Source organism: Nyctereutes procyonoides, unplaced genomic scaffold, assembly GCF_905146905.1.
Source record: "Nyctereutes procyonoides isolate TBG_1078 unplaced genomic scaffold, NYPRO_anot_genome, whole genome shotgun sequence".
Classification (NCBI taxonomy): Eukaryota; Metazoa; Chordata; class Mammalia; order Carnivora; family Canidae; genus Nyctereutes; species Nyctereutes procyonoides.
The window spans coordinates 40,104,636-40,120,776 of NW_026575120.1; the positions used below are offsets into that span (position 1 = coordinate 40,104,636).

General features: G+C 42.3%; 1 protein-coding gene across 5 annotated transcripts in view; it reads left to right on the top strand.

Annotated features, from left to right (window-relative positions):
• Positions 1 to 16,141, top strand: part of CUL1 (cullin 1) — a 103,821-nt gene that overhangs the window by 21,465 nt on the left and 66,215 nt on the right. For all 5 annotated transcript variants that reach the window (XM_055334734.1, XM_055334733.1, XM_055334731.1 and 2 more), the window contains one exon: positions 14,564 to 14,864. In XM_055334734.1, the coding sequence (XP_055190709.1) occupies positions 14,725 to 14,864 (140 nt within the window). In that variant the 5' untranslated portion in view covers positions 14,564 to 14,724. The remainder of the gene's footprint in view (positions 1 to 14,563; positions 14,865 to 16,141) is intronic.

The following is a 16,141-nucleotide window of genomic DNA, read 5'->3' on the forward strand; positions in this document are numbered from 1 at the left end:
AATATGTTTTATAAGTAAGTATAAAGTTTGCAAGCCTTTAAATTCAGTAATAAAGTCATGTAGACTTATCTAAGATGGTAAGTGTCCTTTCTGGTCGGTGTACAAGTAGAATCCTGATTCTTGAATTGCTGGCTTGGATTTATAAGATATTAGCCCCTGTTCTAGCATCTTTAGGATTACTTTTTTTTTTTTTTTTTAAAGGTGGCGGGGTACAGAGGGAGAGAATCTTAAGCAAGTTCCATGCCCAGCAAGGAGCCCAGACATGGGACTCAGTCTTAGGATCCTGAGATCAGGACCTGAGCCAAATAAGTATTAGACACTTAACAGACTAAACCACCTAGGCACCCCAAGATTTCTTCTTGATTAAAAAGGTTAAAATTATGAGACGCCTGGATGGCTCAGTGGTTGGGCATCTGCCTTCAGCTCGGGGCGTGATCCTGGGGTTCTGGGACTGAGTCCCACATCGGGCTCCCTGCATGGAGCTTGCTTTTCCTTCTGCTTGTGTCTCTGCCTCTTTCTGTGTCTCTTATAAATAAATAAAATCTTTTTTAAAAAAAGTTAAAATTTTAAATAATTAACATTTATTTACTAATTAATGAGTATTCAAATAACATGGTTTTAAATAGATTACGAGGTGCATGTGTAAATAAATGACCATTTCATGAATTTCCTAGCTCTTCCTTGGACTTTTTGTTTGCAGTCATTTGGACTTGGACATTTTCACATCATGAAGTTGTGGCTCGTCGTTTTGCGTGGTTCCTTTGGAAGCCAGGTTGTAAGCTCTTGGTAGCATGCTTAAGGAAGTGGAGTAAGAAATCTCCACCTCTCTAAAGAAGCAGTGTGGGATAGGGTGATGGGAAGAACGTGGCTTTGGACTCTGAACACTTGGGTCCGAGTCCTTGCTACTTACTTGCAGTGACTTTGGACAGATTACTTAATACTTAATATCTCTGAGCTTAACTTTACTCATCTGTAAGAGATTGTACCATGCAGAGAATATAGTTACTGTAAGGATTAAATGAGAGTATTAGAGCTCCTGTTGGCAGAGAGTCTAGCATCATAGGCTGCAGTAAATATCAGGTCCTTCCCTTACACAGTTAATAGCCACACTGGGGTGCTCATGGGTGTGGTAGGGTGTACACCAAGGTCACTGGAGTTAAATTCACTTAACAGAATGAATGGCTGTTTGTTGTTGTTGTTGTTGTTGTTTTTAAGATTTTTTTATTTACTCCTGAGAGACACACGAGAGAGAGGGAGGCAGAGACACAGGCAGAGGGAGAAGCAGGCTCCATGCAGGGAGCCTGACGTGGGACTCGATCCCGGGTCTCCAGGATCACACCCTGGGCTGAAGACGGCGCTAAAGCGCTAAACCGCTGAGCCACCTGGGCTGCCCTGTGTTTGTTTTAGAAAGTAACCCAGGGGGGGAAAAAAAAAGTAACCCTGGCAGCAGTGTGAAGGGTGCATCGGAGCGGGCAGGACTGGTGGCAACAAGGCCAGTGAAGAGAGTCGTGTCTGTGACCCGGGTGGGATGATAGCTCTTGGACTGGAGTTACGATGGGTACAGAGAGCCGTGCAGATTCGGGAGCTACCAGGGGGGCGTTGATGGAATGGATTTCACAACAGGGTGAGGAGAGGAGTCAGAGCCACAAAATACAGAGGGGGCTGGTTGGGTTGAATGTAGAGAGGGCAGTGAGGAGGCCCAGCAGGGGCCCTAATGTCAAGTGTCCACAGAGGGCCTGGAGAGGAGTGTCCATGATGGAGAAGGTGGGAGCACAGGCCATTAGGGAGGCAGGCGGTGCTTTCATTATCACAGGGCTTTGAGTTGGGCACCTGAGGCTCTTGTTAACTGAGATGGGAAGAAAGGCAGAGAGGGAGGCCTTCCGTTTTGGGGACACTATGATTCGGGGAAGGAAAGGATGACGGGGAGCTGGGTGGAGCTGTGGGTGTGTAGAGGGTTGTGTGGGCAGAGTAGATGAGCCACACCATCCTGCTTGGGGCCGGCCTCCTGGAATCATTAGAGTGAAAGTGTAGACATGTATCGTTTCAGTCTCCAACAGAATGGCCTGCAGAGTTCACAGCCAGGAGCTGTAAGTCTTCTTGCAGGGCACTTGTACCTCGGCTGTACCCTTCAGGCGGGTGGGCTGATTCAGCCTCTGGTCCTGGTACTGCCTACATCTGAAACTTCAGTGGAACTTAAGAATTTCTAAAAAGAAAAATTTAAGAATTTCTCAGCTTAGCAACTTTGTGATCTCAGTTCTGAATGGCACTGAGTACCCTTTAACCTGCCGAATTGTGTTCTGTATCGTTTTCTTATGTATCTTGTATCGGCTGGCTCTCCATAGAACATCACAGCGGCGTGTCCAGGCATGCGCTGCAGTGAGCTACATACTCCTGCAGTGAGCACCTGTGAACCCACATCCTACCTTCCTGAATACACTGTTTCCAGTACTGCGCCCCACTCCACCCGGAAGCTCCCCATGTGCTGCTTCCCAGTCTTTGAAAATCCCTGCACAATCTTGAATTGCCCTTCCCTCCCAGCCTCTTGAGCTTTTCTATTTTTGTTTTGGGTATTGTGTAGGTTTGTTTAGATTGTTGTTAGCTTTTTATTTTTCCATAGTAATAGTAGTCCTATTATCCGAATAGGAACTACAATGTACTTACCTGTCACTCATCTTTTTTCCTGCGGTATTTTAGAGTAAACCCCAGCCATCATACCATTTCATGCAGGAGAGAACATATCTCTAACAAGTATGGTATTTGTTGTTGTTTTTAAACAGAAGCACCATGGTGGCCCATGCCTTAGCCAGATAACGTGCCTTCTCTCCTCCCATAGAAGTACTCTTTAAAAAAAAAAATCAATATTATATATAAAACATTATCATACCCAGATGTATTCTCTGTCACCTTTTCCACACAAGTGTCTTTCTCAAATTGATCCATGCTGAGGTATGTAGATGCAGTTGACTCAAGGTGTGTGTAATCTGTCGTGGGACTGAGCCTCCCTACAGTTTATCTGTGACCTCTCCCATTAGTGGACATGTAGGTCGTTTCCAGGTTTGGGTTTTGGTTGTTGCTCACATAAACCATGCAGTGAATGCATATGTGTTGCTGTGCATTCGCAGAAGTTACCCTAGGTGTAAATCGTTGGTGACCAGTTCGTGTCTTCTGTGCCACCCTGCAAATCAGAGCCCAGGGGTTGTTCATTCTTTTAACCAAGTGTCAGAAAATAAGTAATTCCTATATTGGGTAAGACCCAGGATCATTTCGGTTGTAATCAGATTTAAAATGTTACCCACCTAGAAAAGCTAAATTGAGTCTTGTTTTTTTTATTTCTTCAGTTTCCTTTGGGAAACCTTTCTGGTTCTGCGCAGCGCCCTCTTCTGGTCTAGGAACAGTCCCCTCTGTTTCAGTCAAAATTGTCTCCCAGTGGCAGGGAATGCTCCTGAGGGGGTTAATCCAATCACACTGGGATCTCATTCACCTGGATGTGCCCAGTGACAGAGGATCTACATCTAAATCCTTCAGTCCCACAGCTCTCTGTTTTTAAGCACATGCAGAAAAAAATCCACTGTCTGGGCTGCCAGCTGTGTTGGGCCCCCAGTCCGGCCTGGCTCACCTACCCGGCTCCACCATCTCTCAACAGAATGGAGCACATCGCAGCTGAAAGGTAACATCCTTCAGAGACGTGGCGGCTCTTCCGACGTGTGTATGACGGCCTGGGCAAGTTTCTCAAAGTGAACACGAAGATTTTAATCACTTGATTTGCATGATTTTGTGGGGTTTTCTGGGTCATGAGGATAGTGGATTACCTCAGACCACTTACAGGAAGAGCTTGTTTTGTTTTTTAACAGTGAATTTTAATTGTGTTTTCACTAGCTTTAATAGAGCCTTTATTTTTAGAAGAAACTAACTTTTTAAGTCAGTGCTGCTTTTATCTTTTTACATTTTCAGAAGCCATCAGCCTAAATGAAGCACTGTAGGTAGTCTTTTTTTTTTTTTGAAAAACTTTGCTTCTTGCGTTCCTGGTACAACTCTGATTTATCTTGCTTTAGCACTCAACGTTGGCTTCTGCAGCAGCATCTGCTGGATGTGTTTGGTCTGACAGTAAACAGGACTTTACTCGTATGCAAAAGTAATATCTGGAGTTTTGGAGTCGTTGAGGTGAAACTGAGGAGGGGCTATGATTCTCTTGTTGCTTGATTTATTTATTTTTGTTATTATCTATTCATGAGCCACAGAAGGGAGAGAGAGAAAGAGGCAGAGACACAGGCCGAGGGAGAAGCAGGCTCCATGCAGGGAGCCCGACTTGGGACTTGATCCTGGGTCTCGAAGATCACGCCCTGGGCCAAAGGCAGCGCTAAACAGCTGAGCCACCTGGGCTGCCCCTCTTGTTACTTTAAAACATGCCGGTTTCTCCCCTTGCGTGGAGAGGTAGTTATGTTCCTTAAAGGTCGTAAGAATTTATATTCCTGTGTGTTCTACGGTGAGGAATTGCGAAGGGGAATAATACATTAGGAGAATACAAACTGTTAGATGTGTAGTAAAAAAAAAATGCTTGGCCCTGTAGGCCAGTTGGAAGGCCGTCGCTGAGTCTTACAAAGGGGAGGCCATCCTCCTCCCTACAACTAGAGGCTTCAGTCCCCTTTGTGTCTCCCAGTCACGGTCACATCCCAGTAGCAAGCCCTCAGGCCATCTTTCAGTCTCTGACCAAGCACTCCTGGAGCTGCATTGCCTGCCTTCTCTGCCAAAACCTTACCCTCTCCCCTCACCTCCTCCCCCACCTCACTTCTTCACCGAGCTCCCTGGAGTCCTGCCCTGGGAATACAAAGCTCCTCTGTAGCCTCTGTCTCCATTCCTTAAACGTCCCGCTCATCCTCAGAAGGTAAGCCTCCTGGAAGCCAAGCTGTGGCCGTTTATATTCTCCCACATTCCACAAGCCTTGTGAGGTTTAGAGCTGCAGTCAGACTGACTCTCTGGGGGCGCGCACGGCCAGTTCTCCTCCCCGTGGTGGGCACCTGCTCATCGCAGACGCCAGAAGCTCATCGGAGAGCCAGGCGCCAGCTCAGTTCCTCAGCGCCCACCACCTCAGGTGATTCCCCACCCATGTGGACGTTGCTCCCTGTGCCTTGACTGACACTTCCTCAAGCGCCATTCTGTTCTGTCCTCCTCGGGCCTGGCCCCGCAGCCTAGGCCTTCCTGCTCAGACCGCGCTATTTCCCCGGCCAGTGATCTGACCTCCCGCTGCCAACCACAGCCTTCTGCCCTCCTGACCCTGGCTCTCGCTCTCTTTCTCAGACCTCACAACCCCCTTCCGGCGTTCTTCACTCCTTTGTGGTCAAAAAAGTCTGCATTTCTCTACCTCCCAGTCCATTCCCGTTTGATTTCTATCCTTAAAACCACAGTGAGACTTTCCTTACTGAGGTGTCACTAGTGACTTAAATAAAACTAAAGCCAGAAGCTGCATTTCAGATTATCGTCGTGATGATGAAAATAAGAGCTAGCATTGATTCACTATGTTGCCTCATTATTCCTGACCCCCGTGAGATACATCAAGTGATTTACCCAAGGTCACACAAGAAGTAAAGAGCAGAGCTTTTTCTATGACCATGATGAGGCCCTGCCGACCATGGCCCTCTTTTCTGCGGCCTCCAGGATAGGAGTCCTCTTGTTGGGGCTGTAACTTTGCAGATACAGACTCTGGTTCCCCATCATCTAGTCAGTTTGCCAATGTTCTCAGGACTCAGTTTGAGCCCATCTCTGTATAATTTCTCTGACTGGTTCCCAAAGATCCTGGTGGTGCCTGTCAGAGATAATCTCTCCACAACCCAGCTTCCTAGGATGACTCACAAGCTCCTTAGATCCACTGTGTCCAAAAGTAAACTATCTCCCACAATCTGTGCCTCCTCTCCTGTGTGTTCTCACCTGGTAGATGGTTCCATAGTCCATTTATCAGGCAGACACCTATAGGCATTTATTGTGCACACTCAAGTCAGCAGGAGAGAAGTTCTCAGAAGGCTGCTTGTTGCAGTATCACTTACCTAGAAGCCCTTTAACAGGGGACTAGTTTGAACAATAGCATTTTAGCTCACAAAAACAAGGATGTGTTATTTCATCAAGTGAAGTGTGAGGTATATTTCATTATTAAAGAAAAAAATTATAAAACTGGTTGATCCAAGAATGTTAGGAATAAGTAGGGATTGGTGCAGAATTATCTTTTTAAAAAAAGAAAAAGAAAAGCTCTGTTGTTCCTTGAAAACATAGTTTTGTGGGTTTTTTGTTTAGTTTTGTTTTTTTAAAACCCTGTTCTGAGATAGGTTCGGGGAAAAAAATACTCTTGTGGCCAAGTCAGCCTGAGTGGGAAAGGCTTTAAACTGTTACTGTGATGGCGATTCATAAGGTATATCCACTTAGTAAGGCCTCTGAAGTCTTGTAGTAAACAAAATGATTTAAAATACTTCACTAAAGCTAGCATTTCCCATAACCTTTCTATTCAGTTGATGCTCTGATGAGTGTTCAGTGGAAGGCTGTTGTAAGTGCTCATTTTTCTTAGAAGCCCTTTTATTACTAATGAGACTCTGAATTACTAATATCAAAGAAGATGTATTTTTCAAGATTCTTGGAGGTCGTTTATTTAGTCAGTGAAGGAGTCTTGTGCACTGTTACTCTTGAGAAATAGGCTGTTTGGTTAGTTCACAGTTTGAACTGTTAGAAGGCTTGTTTTTTTGTTTTTTGTTTTTGTTTTTTTAGAAAGCTTATTTATTATGGATTCTGTTACTTTTCATAACCCTTTGGAACAACACAGTCTCTGAGAGAAGTCCTTAAATATACAACCTCCCTGTTCCTATGTGACCTGTTTACCTTGTGTTCCATTCCACTATCTTTATTTTCCGAGGCAGAGATGAAAGTGAAGTAGAATTGTATGTGTGCACGTGGTGTGATTGTTGAGGCTTCACTAGGTCCAGCCAGCATTGCTGTTGGTTTCTGCCCGTGATTGGTGGCATTTTGTGCCCTGGTTTCCTGTACAAACCTGCAGAATCTGTGTCTGAAAACTTGAGTGTTAACTCCTGGGTGTCAGTGACCACAGATGGTACACCTTGTCGTGTCAAAGGTCTACTGTACCAGGGTACTTTTGAAAACTACATAATTTCCTAAGTATATATTTTGTTTAGTTTTGTCCATTGTTTTTGATAGCCATTGGCGTTTTGGGCCTCCAGAGTTTTTTGGCTACATAATATGATTTATTGGGGAAATATTTTACCCCTTACCTAAAAACCATTCGCAACTGATTTTTTGTGAAGTCTGCTTAAGGCTATCCACGGTTTTGATGGCCTGGTCATGAGACAGAGGCTTCATACTTTGTAAAGTGGTATATTTCTGAAGTTGCAACATTGACAGATAAGCCCATCTTTTCTGATAACCTGTGTTGTATGTTATCACTCCAAGCAATCTTACAAAGAGCTGCCAGGTCTGGCCCTCTTGCAGCGTCTGAGCCCAGTGGCAGCAGGAGGGCCGGCCAGGCCCTGTGCCCTTGCGTGTAACACTCTGACAGTGCTTATTGCAGTGCTCCCCGTTGGGTGGGTGCCAGTTCTGTAGGGGCTTTGTCACAGCTCACTCCCCTGCCTGCTCCTGTTTCCCCCATCACACAGATGCCTCATTCCTAAGAAGCATCTCCCACCCAAACTCTGTCCCCCCATCTGCTCCAGAGAGGTCACCCAGATACCAGCAGGTCAGCTCTTTGCTATCAGCATGTCGTCTGACCTTTAAAACGTTTTTCTGATATGCTCACTTGTTTTCTTTTAGACTTAGTTTCGGATTTCTTTGCTGTAATATTAGTAATAAGTGTTTAAGTACGTAGGCGGGAGGCTCCCTAGGGGATATTGAAAATACAAGGTAAAAATAACCTCTTTAAACCTCTGGGTTAAGTACAGGGCGCCTGGGTGGTTCAGTGTGGTTAAGCATCCGACTCTTGACTTTGGCTCCGGTCCTGATCTCAGGGTTGTGGGATGGAACCCCGTGTCTGGGCTCCATGCTGGGTGTGGAGCCTGCTTAGATTCTCTCTCTGCTTTGCCCTCTGTTTCTCTGCTGCACACATGTGCAAGTTCTCTCTCTCTCTCTCAAAAATAAACTTCTGAGTTAAATAGATGAAGACGTGAATTTTTGAGAACCTCAGATCAACCATGTATGAGTTTTGGGCACTCGGTGGGGACAATTAGAAAACTGGAATCAGTAGTTTGAAATAGAATATTTTGCTTATTTTCCAGTGTATTCTGCATATAAACTGAAGTGTGCTTTGGCACAAAATTACATGTGTAGAATTAGACATAAAGCATGTATGATAAGTAAAACTTGACATTTTAGCATGAAAAGGTTGTATATTTGATCTTACAGAGTATCAGCAAGTCTTGGTGTAGAGTTAGACTCATTATTGGAACCAAATGTAGTAGAGGAAGAAAGAGCATATAAAGAACATTTGGAAGAAAGAGCATATAAAGAGTAGAGGTGTTCTAGAGAAAAATTACACTGACCATTTTATTCAGTGTATTTTAACTTTGCCAGAGGATAAGTGGTAAATCTTGACTTTATCCTTTGTGCTGTTTAGTGGTTTTCTTAGTTTAAAAAATCTCAGACATTTTTAAAAAGCTGGCTTCCTTAAATTTTAAAATATTGTAATGGACTTAATATTGATGCAGCTAGGAATGATTTATTAGCTCTTTCAATCTATTGGCTGTTTTAATTAGAGCTGTTTGGGTTTCTAAGATTAATAAATAGAAAACTGGTGACTGTGAATCTAGGTTTTTCTTTTGGCTCTTTTATTTTTTTTTTATTTTTATTTTTTTTAATTTATTTATTTATGATAGTCACAGAGAGAGAGAGAGGCAGAGACATAGGCAGAGGGAGAAGCAGGCTCCATGCACCGGGAGCCTGATATGGGATTCGATCCTGGGTCTCCAGGATCGCGCCCTGAGCCAAAGGCAGGCGCCAAACCGCTGCGCCACCCAGGGATCCCTCTTTTGGCTCTTTTAGTCTTTCCCTGGGTTTTGTTCTGTTTCTTTTTTGTTTTGTTTTTTGCTTTTGGGGTTTTTTGTTTTGTTTCGTTTTGTTTTTTAAACCTTCTTTATTTTAAACTTTAAATTTTTAATCCAATATTGTTAAGATATAGTGTTAGGTTAGCTTCAGGTGTAGATACAGTGATTCAACAATTCTATACTTTAGTCACTGCTCATCATGATAAATGTACATTGTAAAACCCCATCGCCTATCCCACCCACCTCCCCTCTGGTTACCATCATTTTGTTCTCTGTAGTTAAGTCGGTTTCTTGATTTGCCTCTCTCTCCTTTGCTTGTTTTGTTTCTTAAATTCCACTTATGAATGATACCATATGGTATTTGTCTCTCTCTGGGGTATTTTGCTTAGTGTCATGCACTCTGGCTCCATCCATGTTGTTGCAAATGGTAAGACTTTATTCTTTTTTATGGCTGAATAATATTACATTATGCATATATATTTCACATCTACTTTATCCATTCAGTTGTTGGACAGGTGAACTGCTTCATAATTTGGCTATTGTAAATAAGGCTGCATTAATCAGAAGAGTGCATGCGTCCCTTTCAATTAGCATTTTTGCATTTTTGGGTAAATATTCGGTAGTGCCATTACTGGATTATAGGGTAGTTCTTTTTTTTTTAATTTTTTTTGAGGACCCTGAATACTGTTTTCTTTTTTTTTTTTAATTTTTTTATTTATTTATGATAGTCACACAGAGAAAGAGAGAGAGGCAGAGACACAGGCAGAGAGAGAAGCAGGCTCCATGCACCGGGAGCCCGACGTGGATTCGATCCCGGGTCCCCAGGATCGCACCCTGGGCCAAAGGCAGGCGCCAAACCGCTGCGCCACCCAGGGATCCCCAGGACGCTGAATACTGTTTTCCAGAGTGGCTGTACTAGTTTGCATTCCCACCAACAGGGTTCCTTTTTCTCTACATCCTTGCCAACACCTGTTGTTTCTTCTGTTTTTTGATTTTAGCCATTCCGATAGGTGTGAGATATCTCACTGTAGTTTTGATTTGTATTTCTCTAATGATGAATGACGTTGAACATCTTTCCATACATCTGTTCGCCATCTGGATGTCTTCTTTGAGGAAATATTTCTTCATGTCTTTTGCCCCATTTTTTATTTTTATTTTATTTTTTTTTAAATTTTTTTTAAATTTATTTATTTATGATAGTCACACACAGAGAGAGAGAGAGGCAGAGACACAGGCAGAGGGAGAAGCAGGCTCCATGCACCGGGAGCCCGACATGGGACTCGATCCCTGGTCTCCAGGATCGCGCCCTGAGCCAAAGGCAGGCGCCAAACAGCTGCGCCACCCAGGGATCCCTGCCCCATTTTTTAATTGGATTATTGTGGGGGGGGGGGCTGGTGTTGAGTTGTATCAATTCTTCATATATTTTGGATACTAATCCTTTATTGGATATGCCATTTGCAAATATCTTCTTCCATTCAGTAGATTGCCCTTCAGTTTTGTTGATTGTTTTCTTTGCATGTGGAGGAAGCTTTTTGTTTTTATGTTCCAATCATTTATTTTTGCTTTTATTTCCCTTGTCTCAGGAGATATACCGAGAAAGGTGTTGTGATGGCTGAGGTCAGAGAAATGACTGCTTGTGCTCTTTTCTAGGATTTTTATGGTTTTAGCTCTCATATTTAGGTCTTTCATCCATTTTGAGTTTATTTTTGTGTATGCTGTAAGACAGCTGTCTAGTTTCACTTTTTTGCATGTAGCTGTCCTGTTTTCCCAACATTTGTTGAAGAAACTTTTTCCCATTGCATATCCTCGCCTCTTTTGTCAAAGATTAATTGACCATATAATTGTGGGTTTATTTCTGGGTTTTCGATTCTTGTCTACTGATCTGTTTTTGTGCCAGTACCATGCTATTTTGGTCACTGTGTATAACTTTGTAATATAACTCGAAGTCTGAAATTGTGATACCTCCAGTTTTGTTTTTCTTTTTCAAGACTATTTTGGCTGTTTGGGGTCTTTTGTGTTTCCATACAAGTTTTAGGATTGTTCAGGTTTTGTGAAAAATGCATTGGTATTCTGATAGAGAGTACTTTAAATCTGTAGATAGCTTGGGTAGAATAGATATTTTAACAATATTTGTTCTTTCAATCCATGAGCCTGAGATGTCTTTCCGTTTGTGTCATCTTCAGTTTCTTTCATCAGTGTTTTATGGTGTTCAGAGTCCAGATCTTTCACCTCTTTGGTTAAATCTATTCCTAAGTATTTGTAATATTTTTGGTGCAGTTGTAAATGGGATTGTTTTCTTAATTTCTCTTTCTGCTCCTTCATTATTAGCATATAGACATGCATAGATTCCTACGTATTGATTTGCTGAATTTACTGAATTCATTTATCAGTTCTAGTGGTGGAGTTTTTAGGGTTTTCTACATATAGTATCACGTCATCTGCAAATAGTAAGAGTTTTACTTCTACCTTTCCGATTTGAGTCTTTTTTTCTTTTTCTTGTCTGATATTGTGACTAGGACTTCCAGTACTATGTTGAATAAAAGGTGGGCATCTTTGTCTTGTTCCTGACCAAAGGGGAAAGCCTCTCAGTTTTTCCCGCACTGATGATGATGTTAGCAGTGAGTTTCTCATAGATGGTCTTTTTCATATTGAGGTATGTTTCCTCCAGACCTACTTTGTTGAGGGTTTTTTTTTTTTATCATGAATGTATGTTGTACTTTGTCAAATGCTTTTTCTGCATCTATTGAAATGATAACGTGGTTTTTATCTTTTCTCATTGATGTGATGTATCCTGTTGATTGATTTGCAAATCCTGAAATGAGTTTCCTTATTTATTGACACCTTACAAATGAAAGAACCTAAAATTCAGACTAGAATATTGGGGAATACTGGCTTTTGAGAATCCAGAGGTCTGTCTGCTTGTGGTCCTGCCACTTTCCAGCATTTTAATTCTGGTCAGGTTTGATTACTTCTCTGAATAAGTTTTTTTCTAATCTATAAAAAGAAGCACCAGAACTATCTTTAAGGTTACCTCTAGTCCTCTTGTCATTGGCTCTAAGCAAATATTTTTGGTACGTAAATTTTTCAGTTTACAAGTATGTCACATACCAGAAGTTAATGGGTTACCTTTTAAGAAGTTGCTTTATTCCACAACAGTAGTGCTATGTCTGTTTTGATTGACTATTAATAATACATAAGATAGTGCCTATGATAGTGCCTAGCATGTGGTAGTTCCTACTAAATATTTGTTAAATAAAATATTAATGATCACTGAATTTCTATAACTCTTATAAGTCTGTTTAAACACCATGTTAAAATACATATACATTGCAGTGACCAGAATAATACACATTAGTAAATGAAACAGCAAGAAATAAATTTTAGCCTAAAACTTGACGGGATGAGCACTGGGTGTTATTCTATATGTTGACAAATTGAACACCAATAAAAAATAAATTTATTTAAAAAAATTTAGCCTAAAATCTAGTGTTTGAAGGAAAAAGTTTAGAAGAAACAAGATCAAATTTAATGGAGATTCTAAAGAGGGACTTGGGGGTAAGTTCAGATGCTTTATAATAGTGATGTTTCATTATTTCTAAATCCTGTAAAAAACATCCAGCTTTTGAATTCCTCAGTTTATTTCATTTATTCATACAAAACACTGACCTATATGTACCAGGCTCTGAATGAGATTTTCAGGATACTGTGGTGAGCAAAAGAGATGGTCTCTGTGCCATGAATCCTTCTCACCAGAGAAGGGAGAGACCCAAGCTTGGAATTACCAGGAATAAGAGTTAAGAAGAAGTCCCATGAAGGGGGCAAGCCTCATCCGGGACTTCCTGGTAAGCCTGCCCCAAATGGACGTGGGTAGAGAATGAGCACAGGGGCTCACTGGCCCATGCAACAGATGCAGAGATTCTCAGGAGTGAGAAGGGGACTGGCATGGCCTGGAAAGGAGGGAAAAGCCTGCGTGGCTGTGCCCGGGGGCCAAAGGGGAGAGTTTTGTAAGAGGCACGTGAAGAGATAGAAAGATCTTGTAGAGAGTGAGTGGTTTGAGCAGCTGCAGCCCACAGGACCCCAGGCAGGGCTGGCTCCTGGGGGCCCGGGCTGTAGCCCTTGTTCAGGTGTGAGAGGGGCTGCAGCTTTTGTGGGTAACTGTGTTGGTGTTGGGCCGTGGTATTAAAATTGCTAATCTCGTATAGAACAACTCTAGTAAATTATTTCGAGTTTTCCTAAAGAGAAGATCTGGGGGTGCTTTGTTCAGGATTTCCCTGCCTCAGACACCAGCTTGACTCCCCAACACCTAACCAGATTTATAGTTTTAGACTCAACTGCTTTGTGAAGCCTTGAGAGGGTGAGTCAAAGGGAGGGGCGCTCTGGGAGTGTAGACTGCTCAAATGGCATCCCCGTGTGCAACAACGATGATGATGATGATGATGATGATGATGATGATGATAATGTCATCCACTGGGAGAGGAAGAGGAGGTAGTGAGTGGATGTGACATGACCCCAAAGGTTAAAATGAGTAGCACTGGAATGTGAAAGAATAGGAATGAGGCATTAGAATTATTCCCAAGTTTCTGACACGTGGATACATGGAGCTGCCCCTTACGGACCTGGGCAACACCGGTGAGCGGTAGAGCTGGGGACAGTCCCTGAGTTCAGCCAGAGACCTGCCGGAGGGGATGTGAAGTGGGCATTCGGGTGTAGAGCCGGGCCTGGGCCTCAGAGGAGCTGTCCGGGCTGGCGATAAACTTCATTCTGTGAGTCACTGGCATGTAGAGGTTTGAAGAAAGAAGGTTGAATTGGCCCCATAGTAATCCATTTACTTGAAGTTACTATGATGCTGCCCAGTGGACACGATATGGGGAGGAGAAGGTAAAAATGGGAGGAGTAGAAAGTTTTTCTCAGTTGCTGCTAGGAATTAAAAGAGCATCTCAATGGGTATGAGGTGCCTGGCTTATCTAAGATAGAAGTAACTGAACTGTGTGTGAGGCTAGGGAATGTAAGTGATAATTTCTTTCCCCTTAGGGGAAAATTAAGTGTTAGGAAGGCCTGTAGTTTTAAAGAGGTAATAGTACCAGGTGGTACTACCATCCCGACCACACTATCAGGTGGGGTGCTGGTGCTGGTGCTGGCTGGGTTTTCCTACTTTTTAGGTATTTGTGCTTCTCTTTTTGGGAGTTTCCTTTGGGTTTATCTAATTGCTATGTAAGTCAAGTTGTATAGTTTAAGTTTTGCTACCTTCAGAAGGCAAAGAAAGGCAACAGTATTAGTTGTGCTTCAACAGAGTTCCACACAGCTTTTCTTGTGAGCACTTTTCTCATGAATTCGTATGATTCCAAACTAAATCTCTAAGCATATTTGTGTACGTAGATCATATGATTTTGTATGCACAAAGAAAGAGAAGTGTTCTGTAGATGAGCGTGATGCCAACTAAAGCCTGTAGACTGAATGTTTCTATCTATGCGGCAGGCACCCTCTTACCCACCCTGGGATGTCAAAGAATTCATTAATTCGCTTTATTTCTTCTTCAGGTCTGCCTGCAATGAGATTTCATTCTCTGCATTTAAAGGACATCCTTTCTGAGCTGCTGTGAATAAATTTGGAATGATACTGTATATTTTCATCTAATGGAGAATTAGCTGTACTTTGCATAAGGATTGCTACACTGGACGACTTCAGAATATTACTCACAATGTCCTCGAACCGGAGTCAGAATCCTCATGGACTGAAGCAGATCGGCCTCGACCAGATATGGGATGACCTCAGAGCTGGAATCCAGCAAGTATATACCAGACAAAGTATGGCGAAATCCAGATACATGGAACTCTACACGTATCCTACTGCTTGAGCTGCAATTAATTTGCTTAGAATTTTGATTATTTCCTATAGTGTGATCTGTGAATTGCTAGAAATTTTACATCGTGTTTTCCTCTTTCTAGTTCATTCTGAGACACAATCGGAGTTCTTTTTTAACTTTAAAAATTAACTCACTCTTTAAGTTTTTTGACCAGAGGTGAAATTGGCTAGTTGGTTAGTCTTGAGCAATGCTGTTTGGTAGGAGTTATTCGCTACATATGGCTGTTCACATTTGCAGTCACTAAAATTAACAGTTCCTAAGTCATGCTATCTGTATTTCAAGTGCTTGTAGGTGGTGAACTACTTTTGTCATTGCAGAAAGTTCTGTTATTGCAGAAAGTTCTGTTGGACTGTGCTGGTTAAAGCAAGGGAGCCTGGGTCTCTGTATTGTCTGCAGCCACCTTCGTGCTTTGGGGGCTGAGCAGAGTCGTTGCATCAGAAATGGTCTGGTTCACAAAGTCAAAAATACGTGCTGTCTGGCCCTTGATGGGAGCAATTTGCTGACCTTCCTCTAAAGGGTTACCACATAGAGCAAAAAGTTTTAACTTTTATGACCTTGTTTTACAAATATGGTAGTAAAGCATTTCACTCATGCATTATGTGGTGCATAGTGTATGCAAGGGGCTGCCTGAATGCTGCAAATGTCACGAGGGTGTAAAAGATGTAGCTCCTGGTCTCTATTACCTACTCGTGATATACTTTTTAACTTGCAGGGTTTCTTGATTCCAATCAAATAAAAGAAGTTAAAATTTACACTAACTCAGTAGAGAGCAGATTGTTACTGGTTCTAGTAGTTTATATAAAGTTGTTAGTTCAGTAGAGACTCATGTGTAAATTTTTAGTATGTATCAGTAATTGTCAAACTTGGTTTTGTGATATTCCAATATACCATCAGCCGTGCTGATATTTTAGAATCTTTTCCCCAAAATTAACATTAAATAGATATGAAGCTACATCTCTAGCTCAGAATTAACTTAAAGCTAATTAGAGTACACATTCATACACGCACATATATTTACAAACCGCTTAATTGAGATACACCTCACATACTACAGAATTCACCCTTTTGTGTTTGTGTGTCCCTACGTGGGTGTGAAAAAATTCACCCTTCTTTAATACAGTGTTTTTAGTGTATTCCCAAAGCTCTGCAGCCATTGACATTGTCTAATTGTGGACTATTTCCATCGCCCCCAGAGGAAGACTTTACCCATCCGCAGTCACTTTCCATTCTCCCTCCCCTGGGTCTTGGCAAC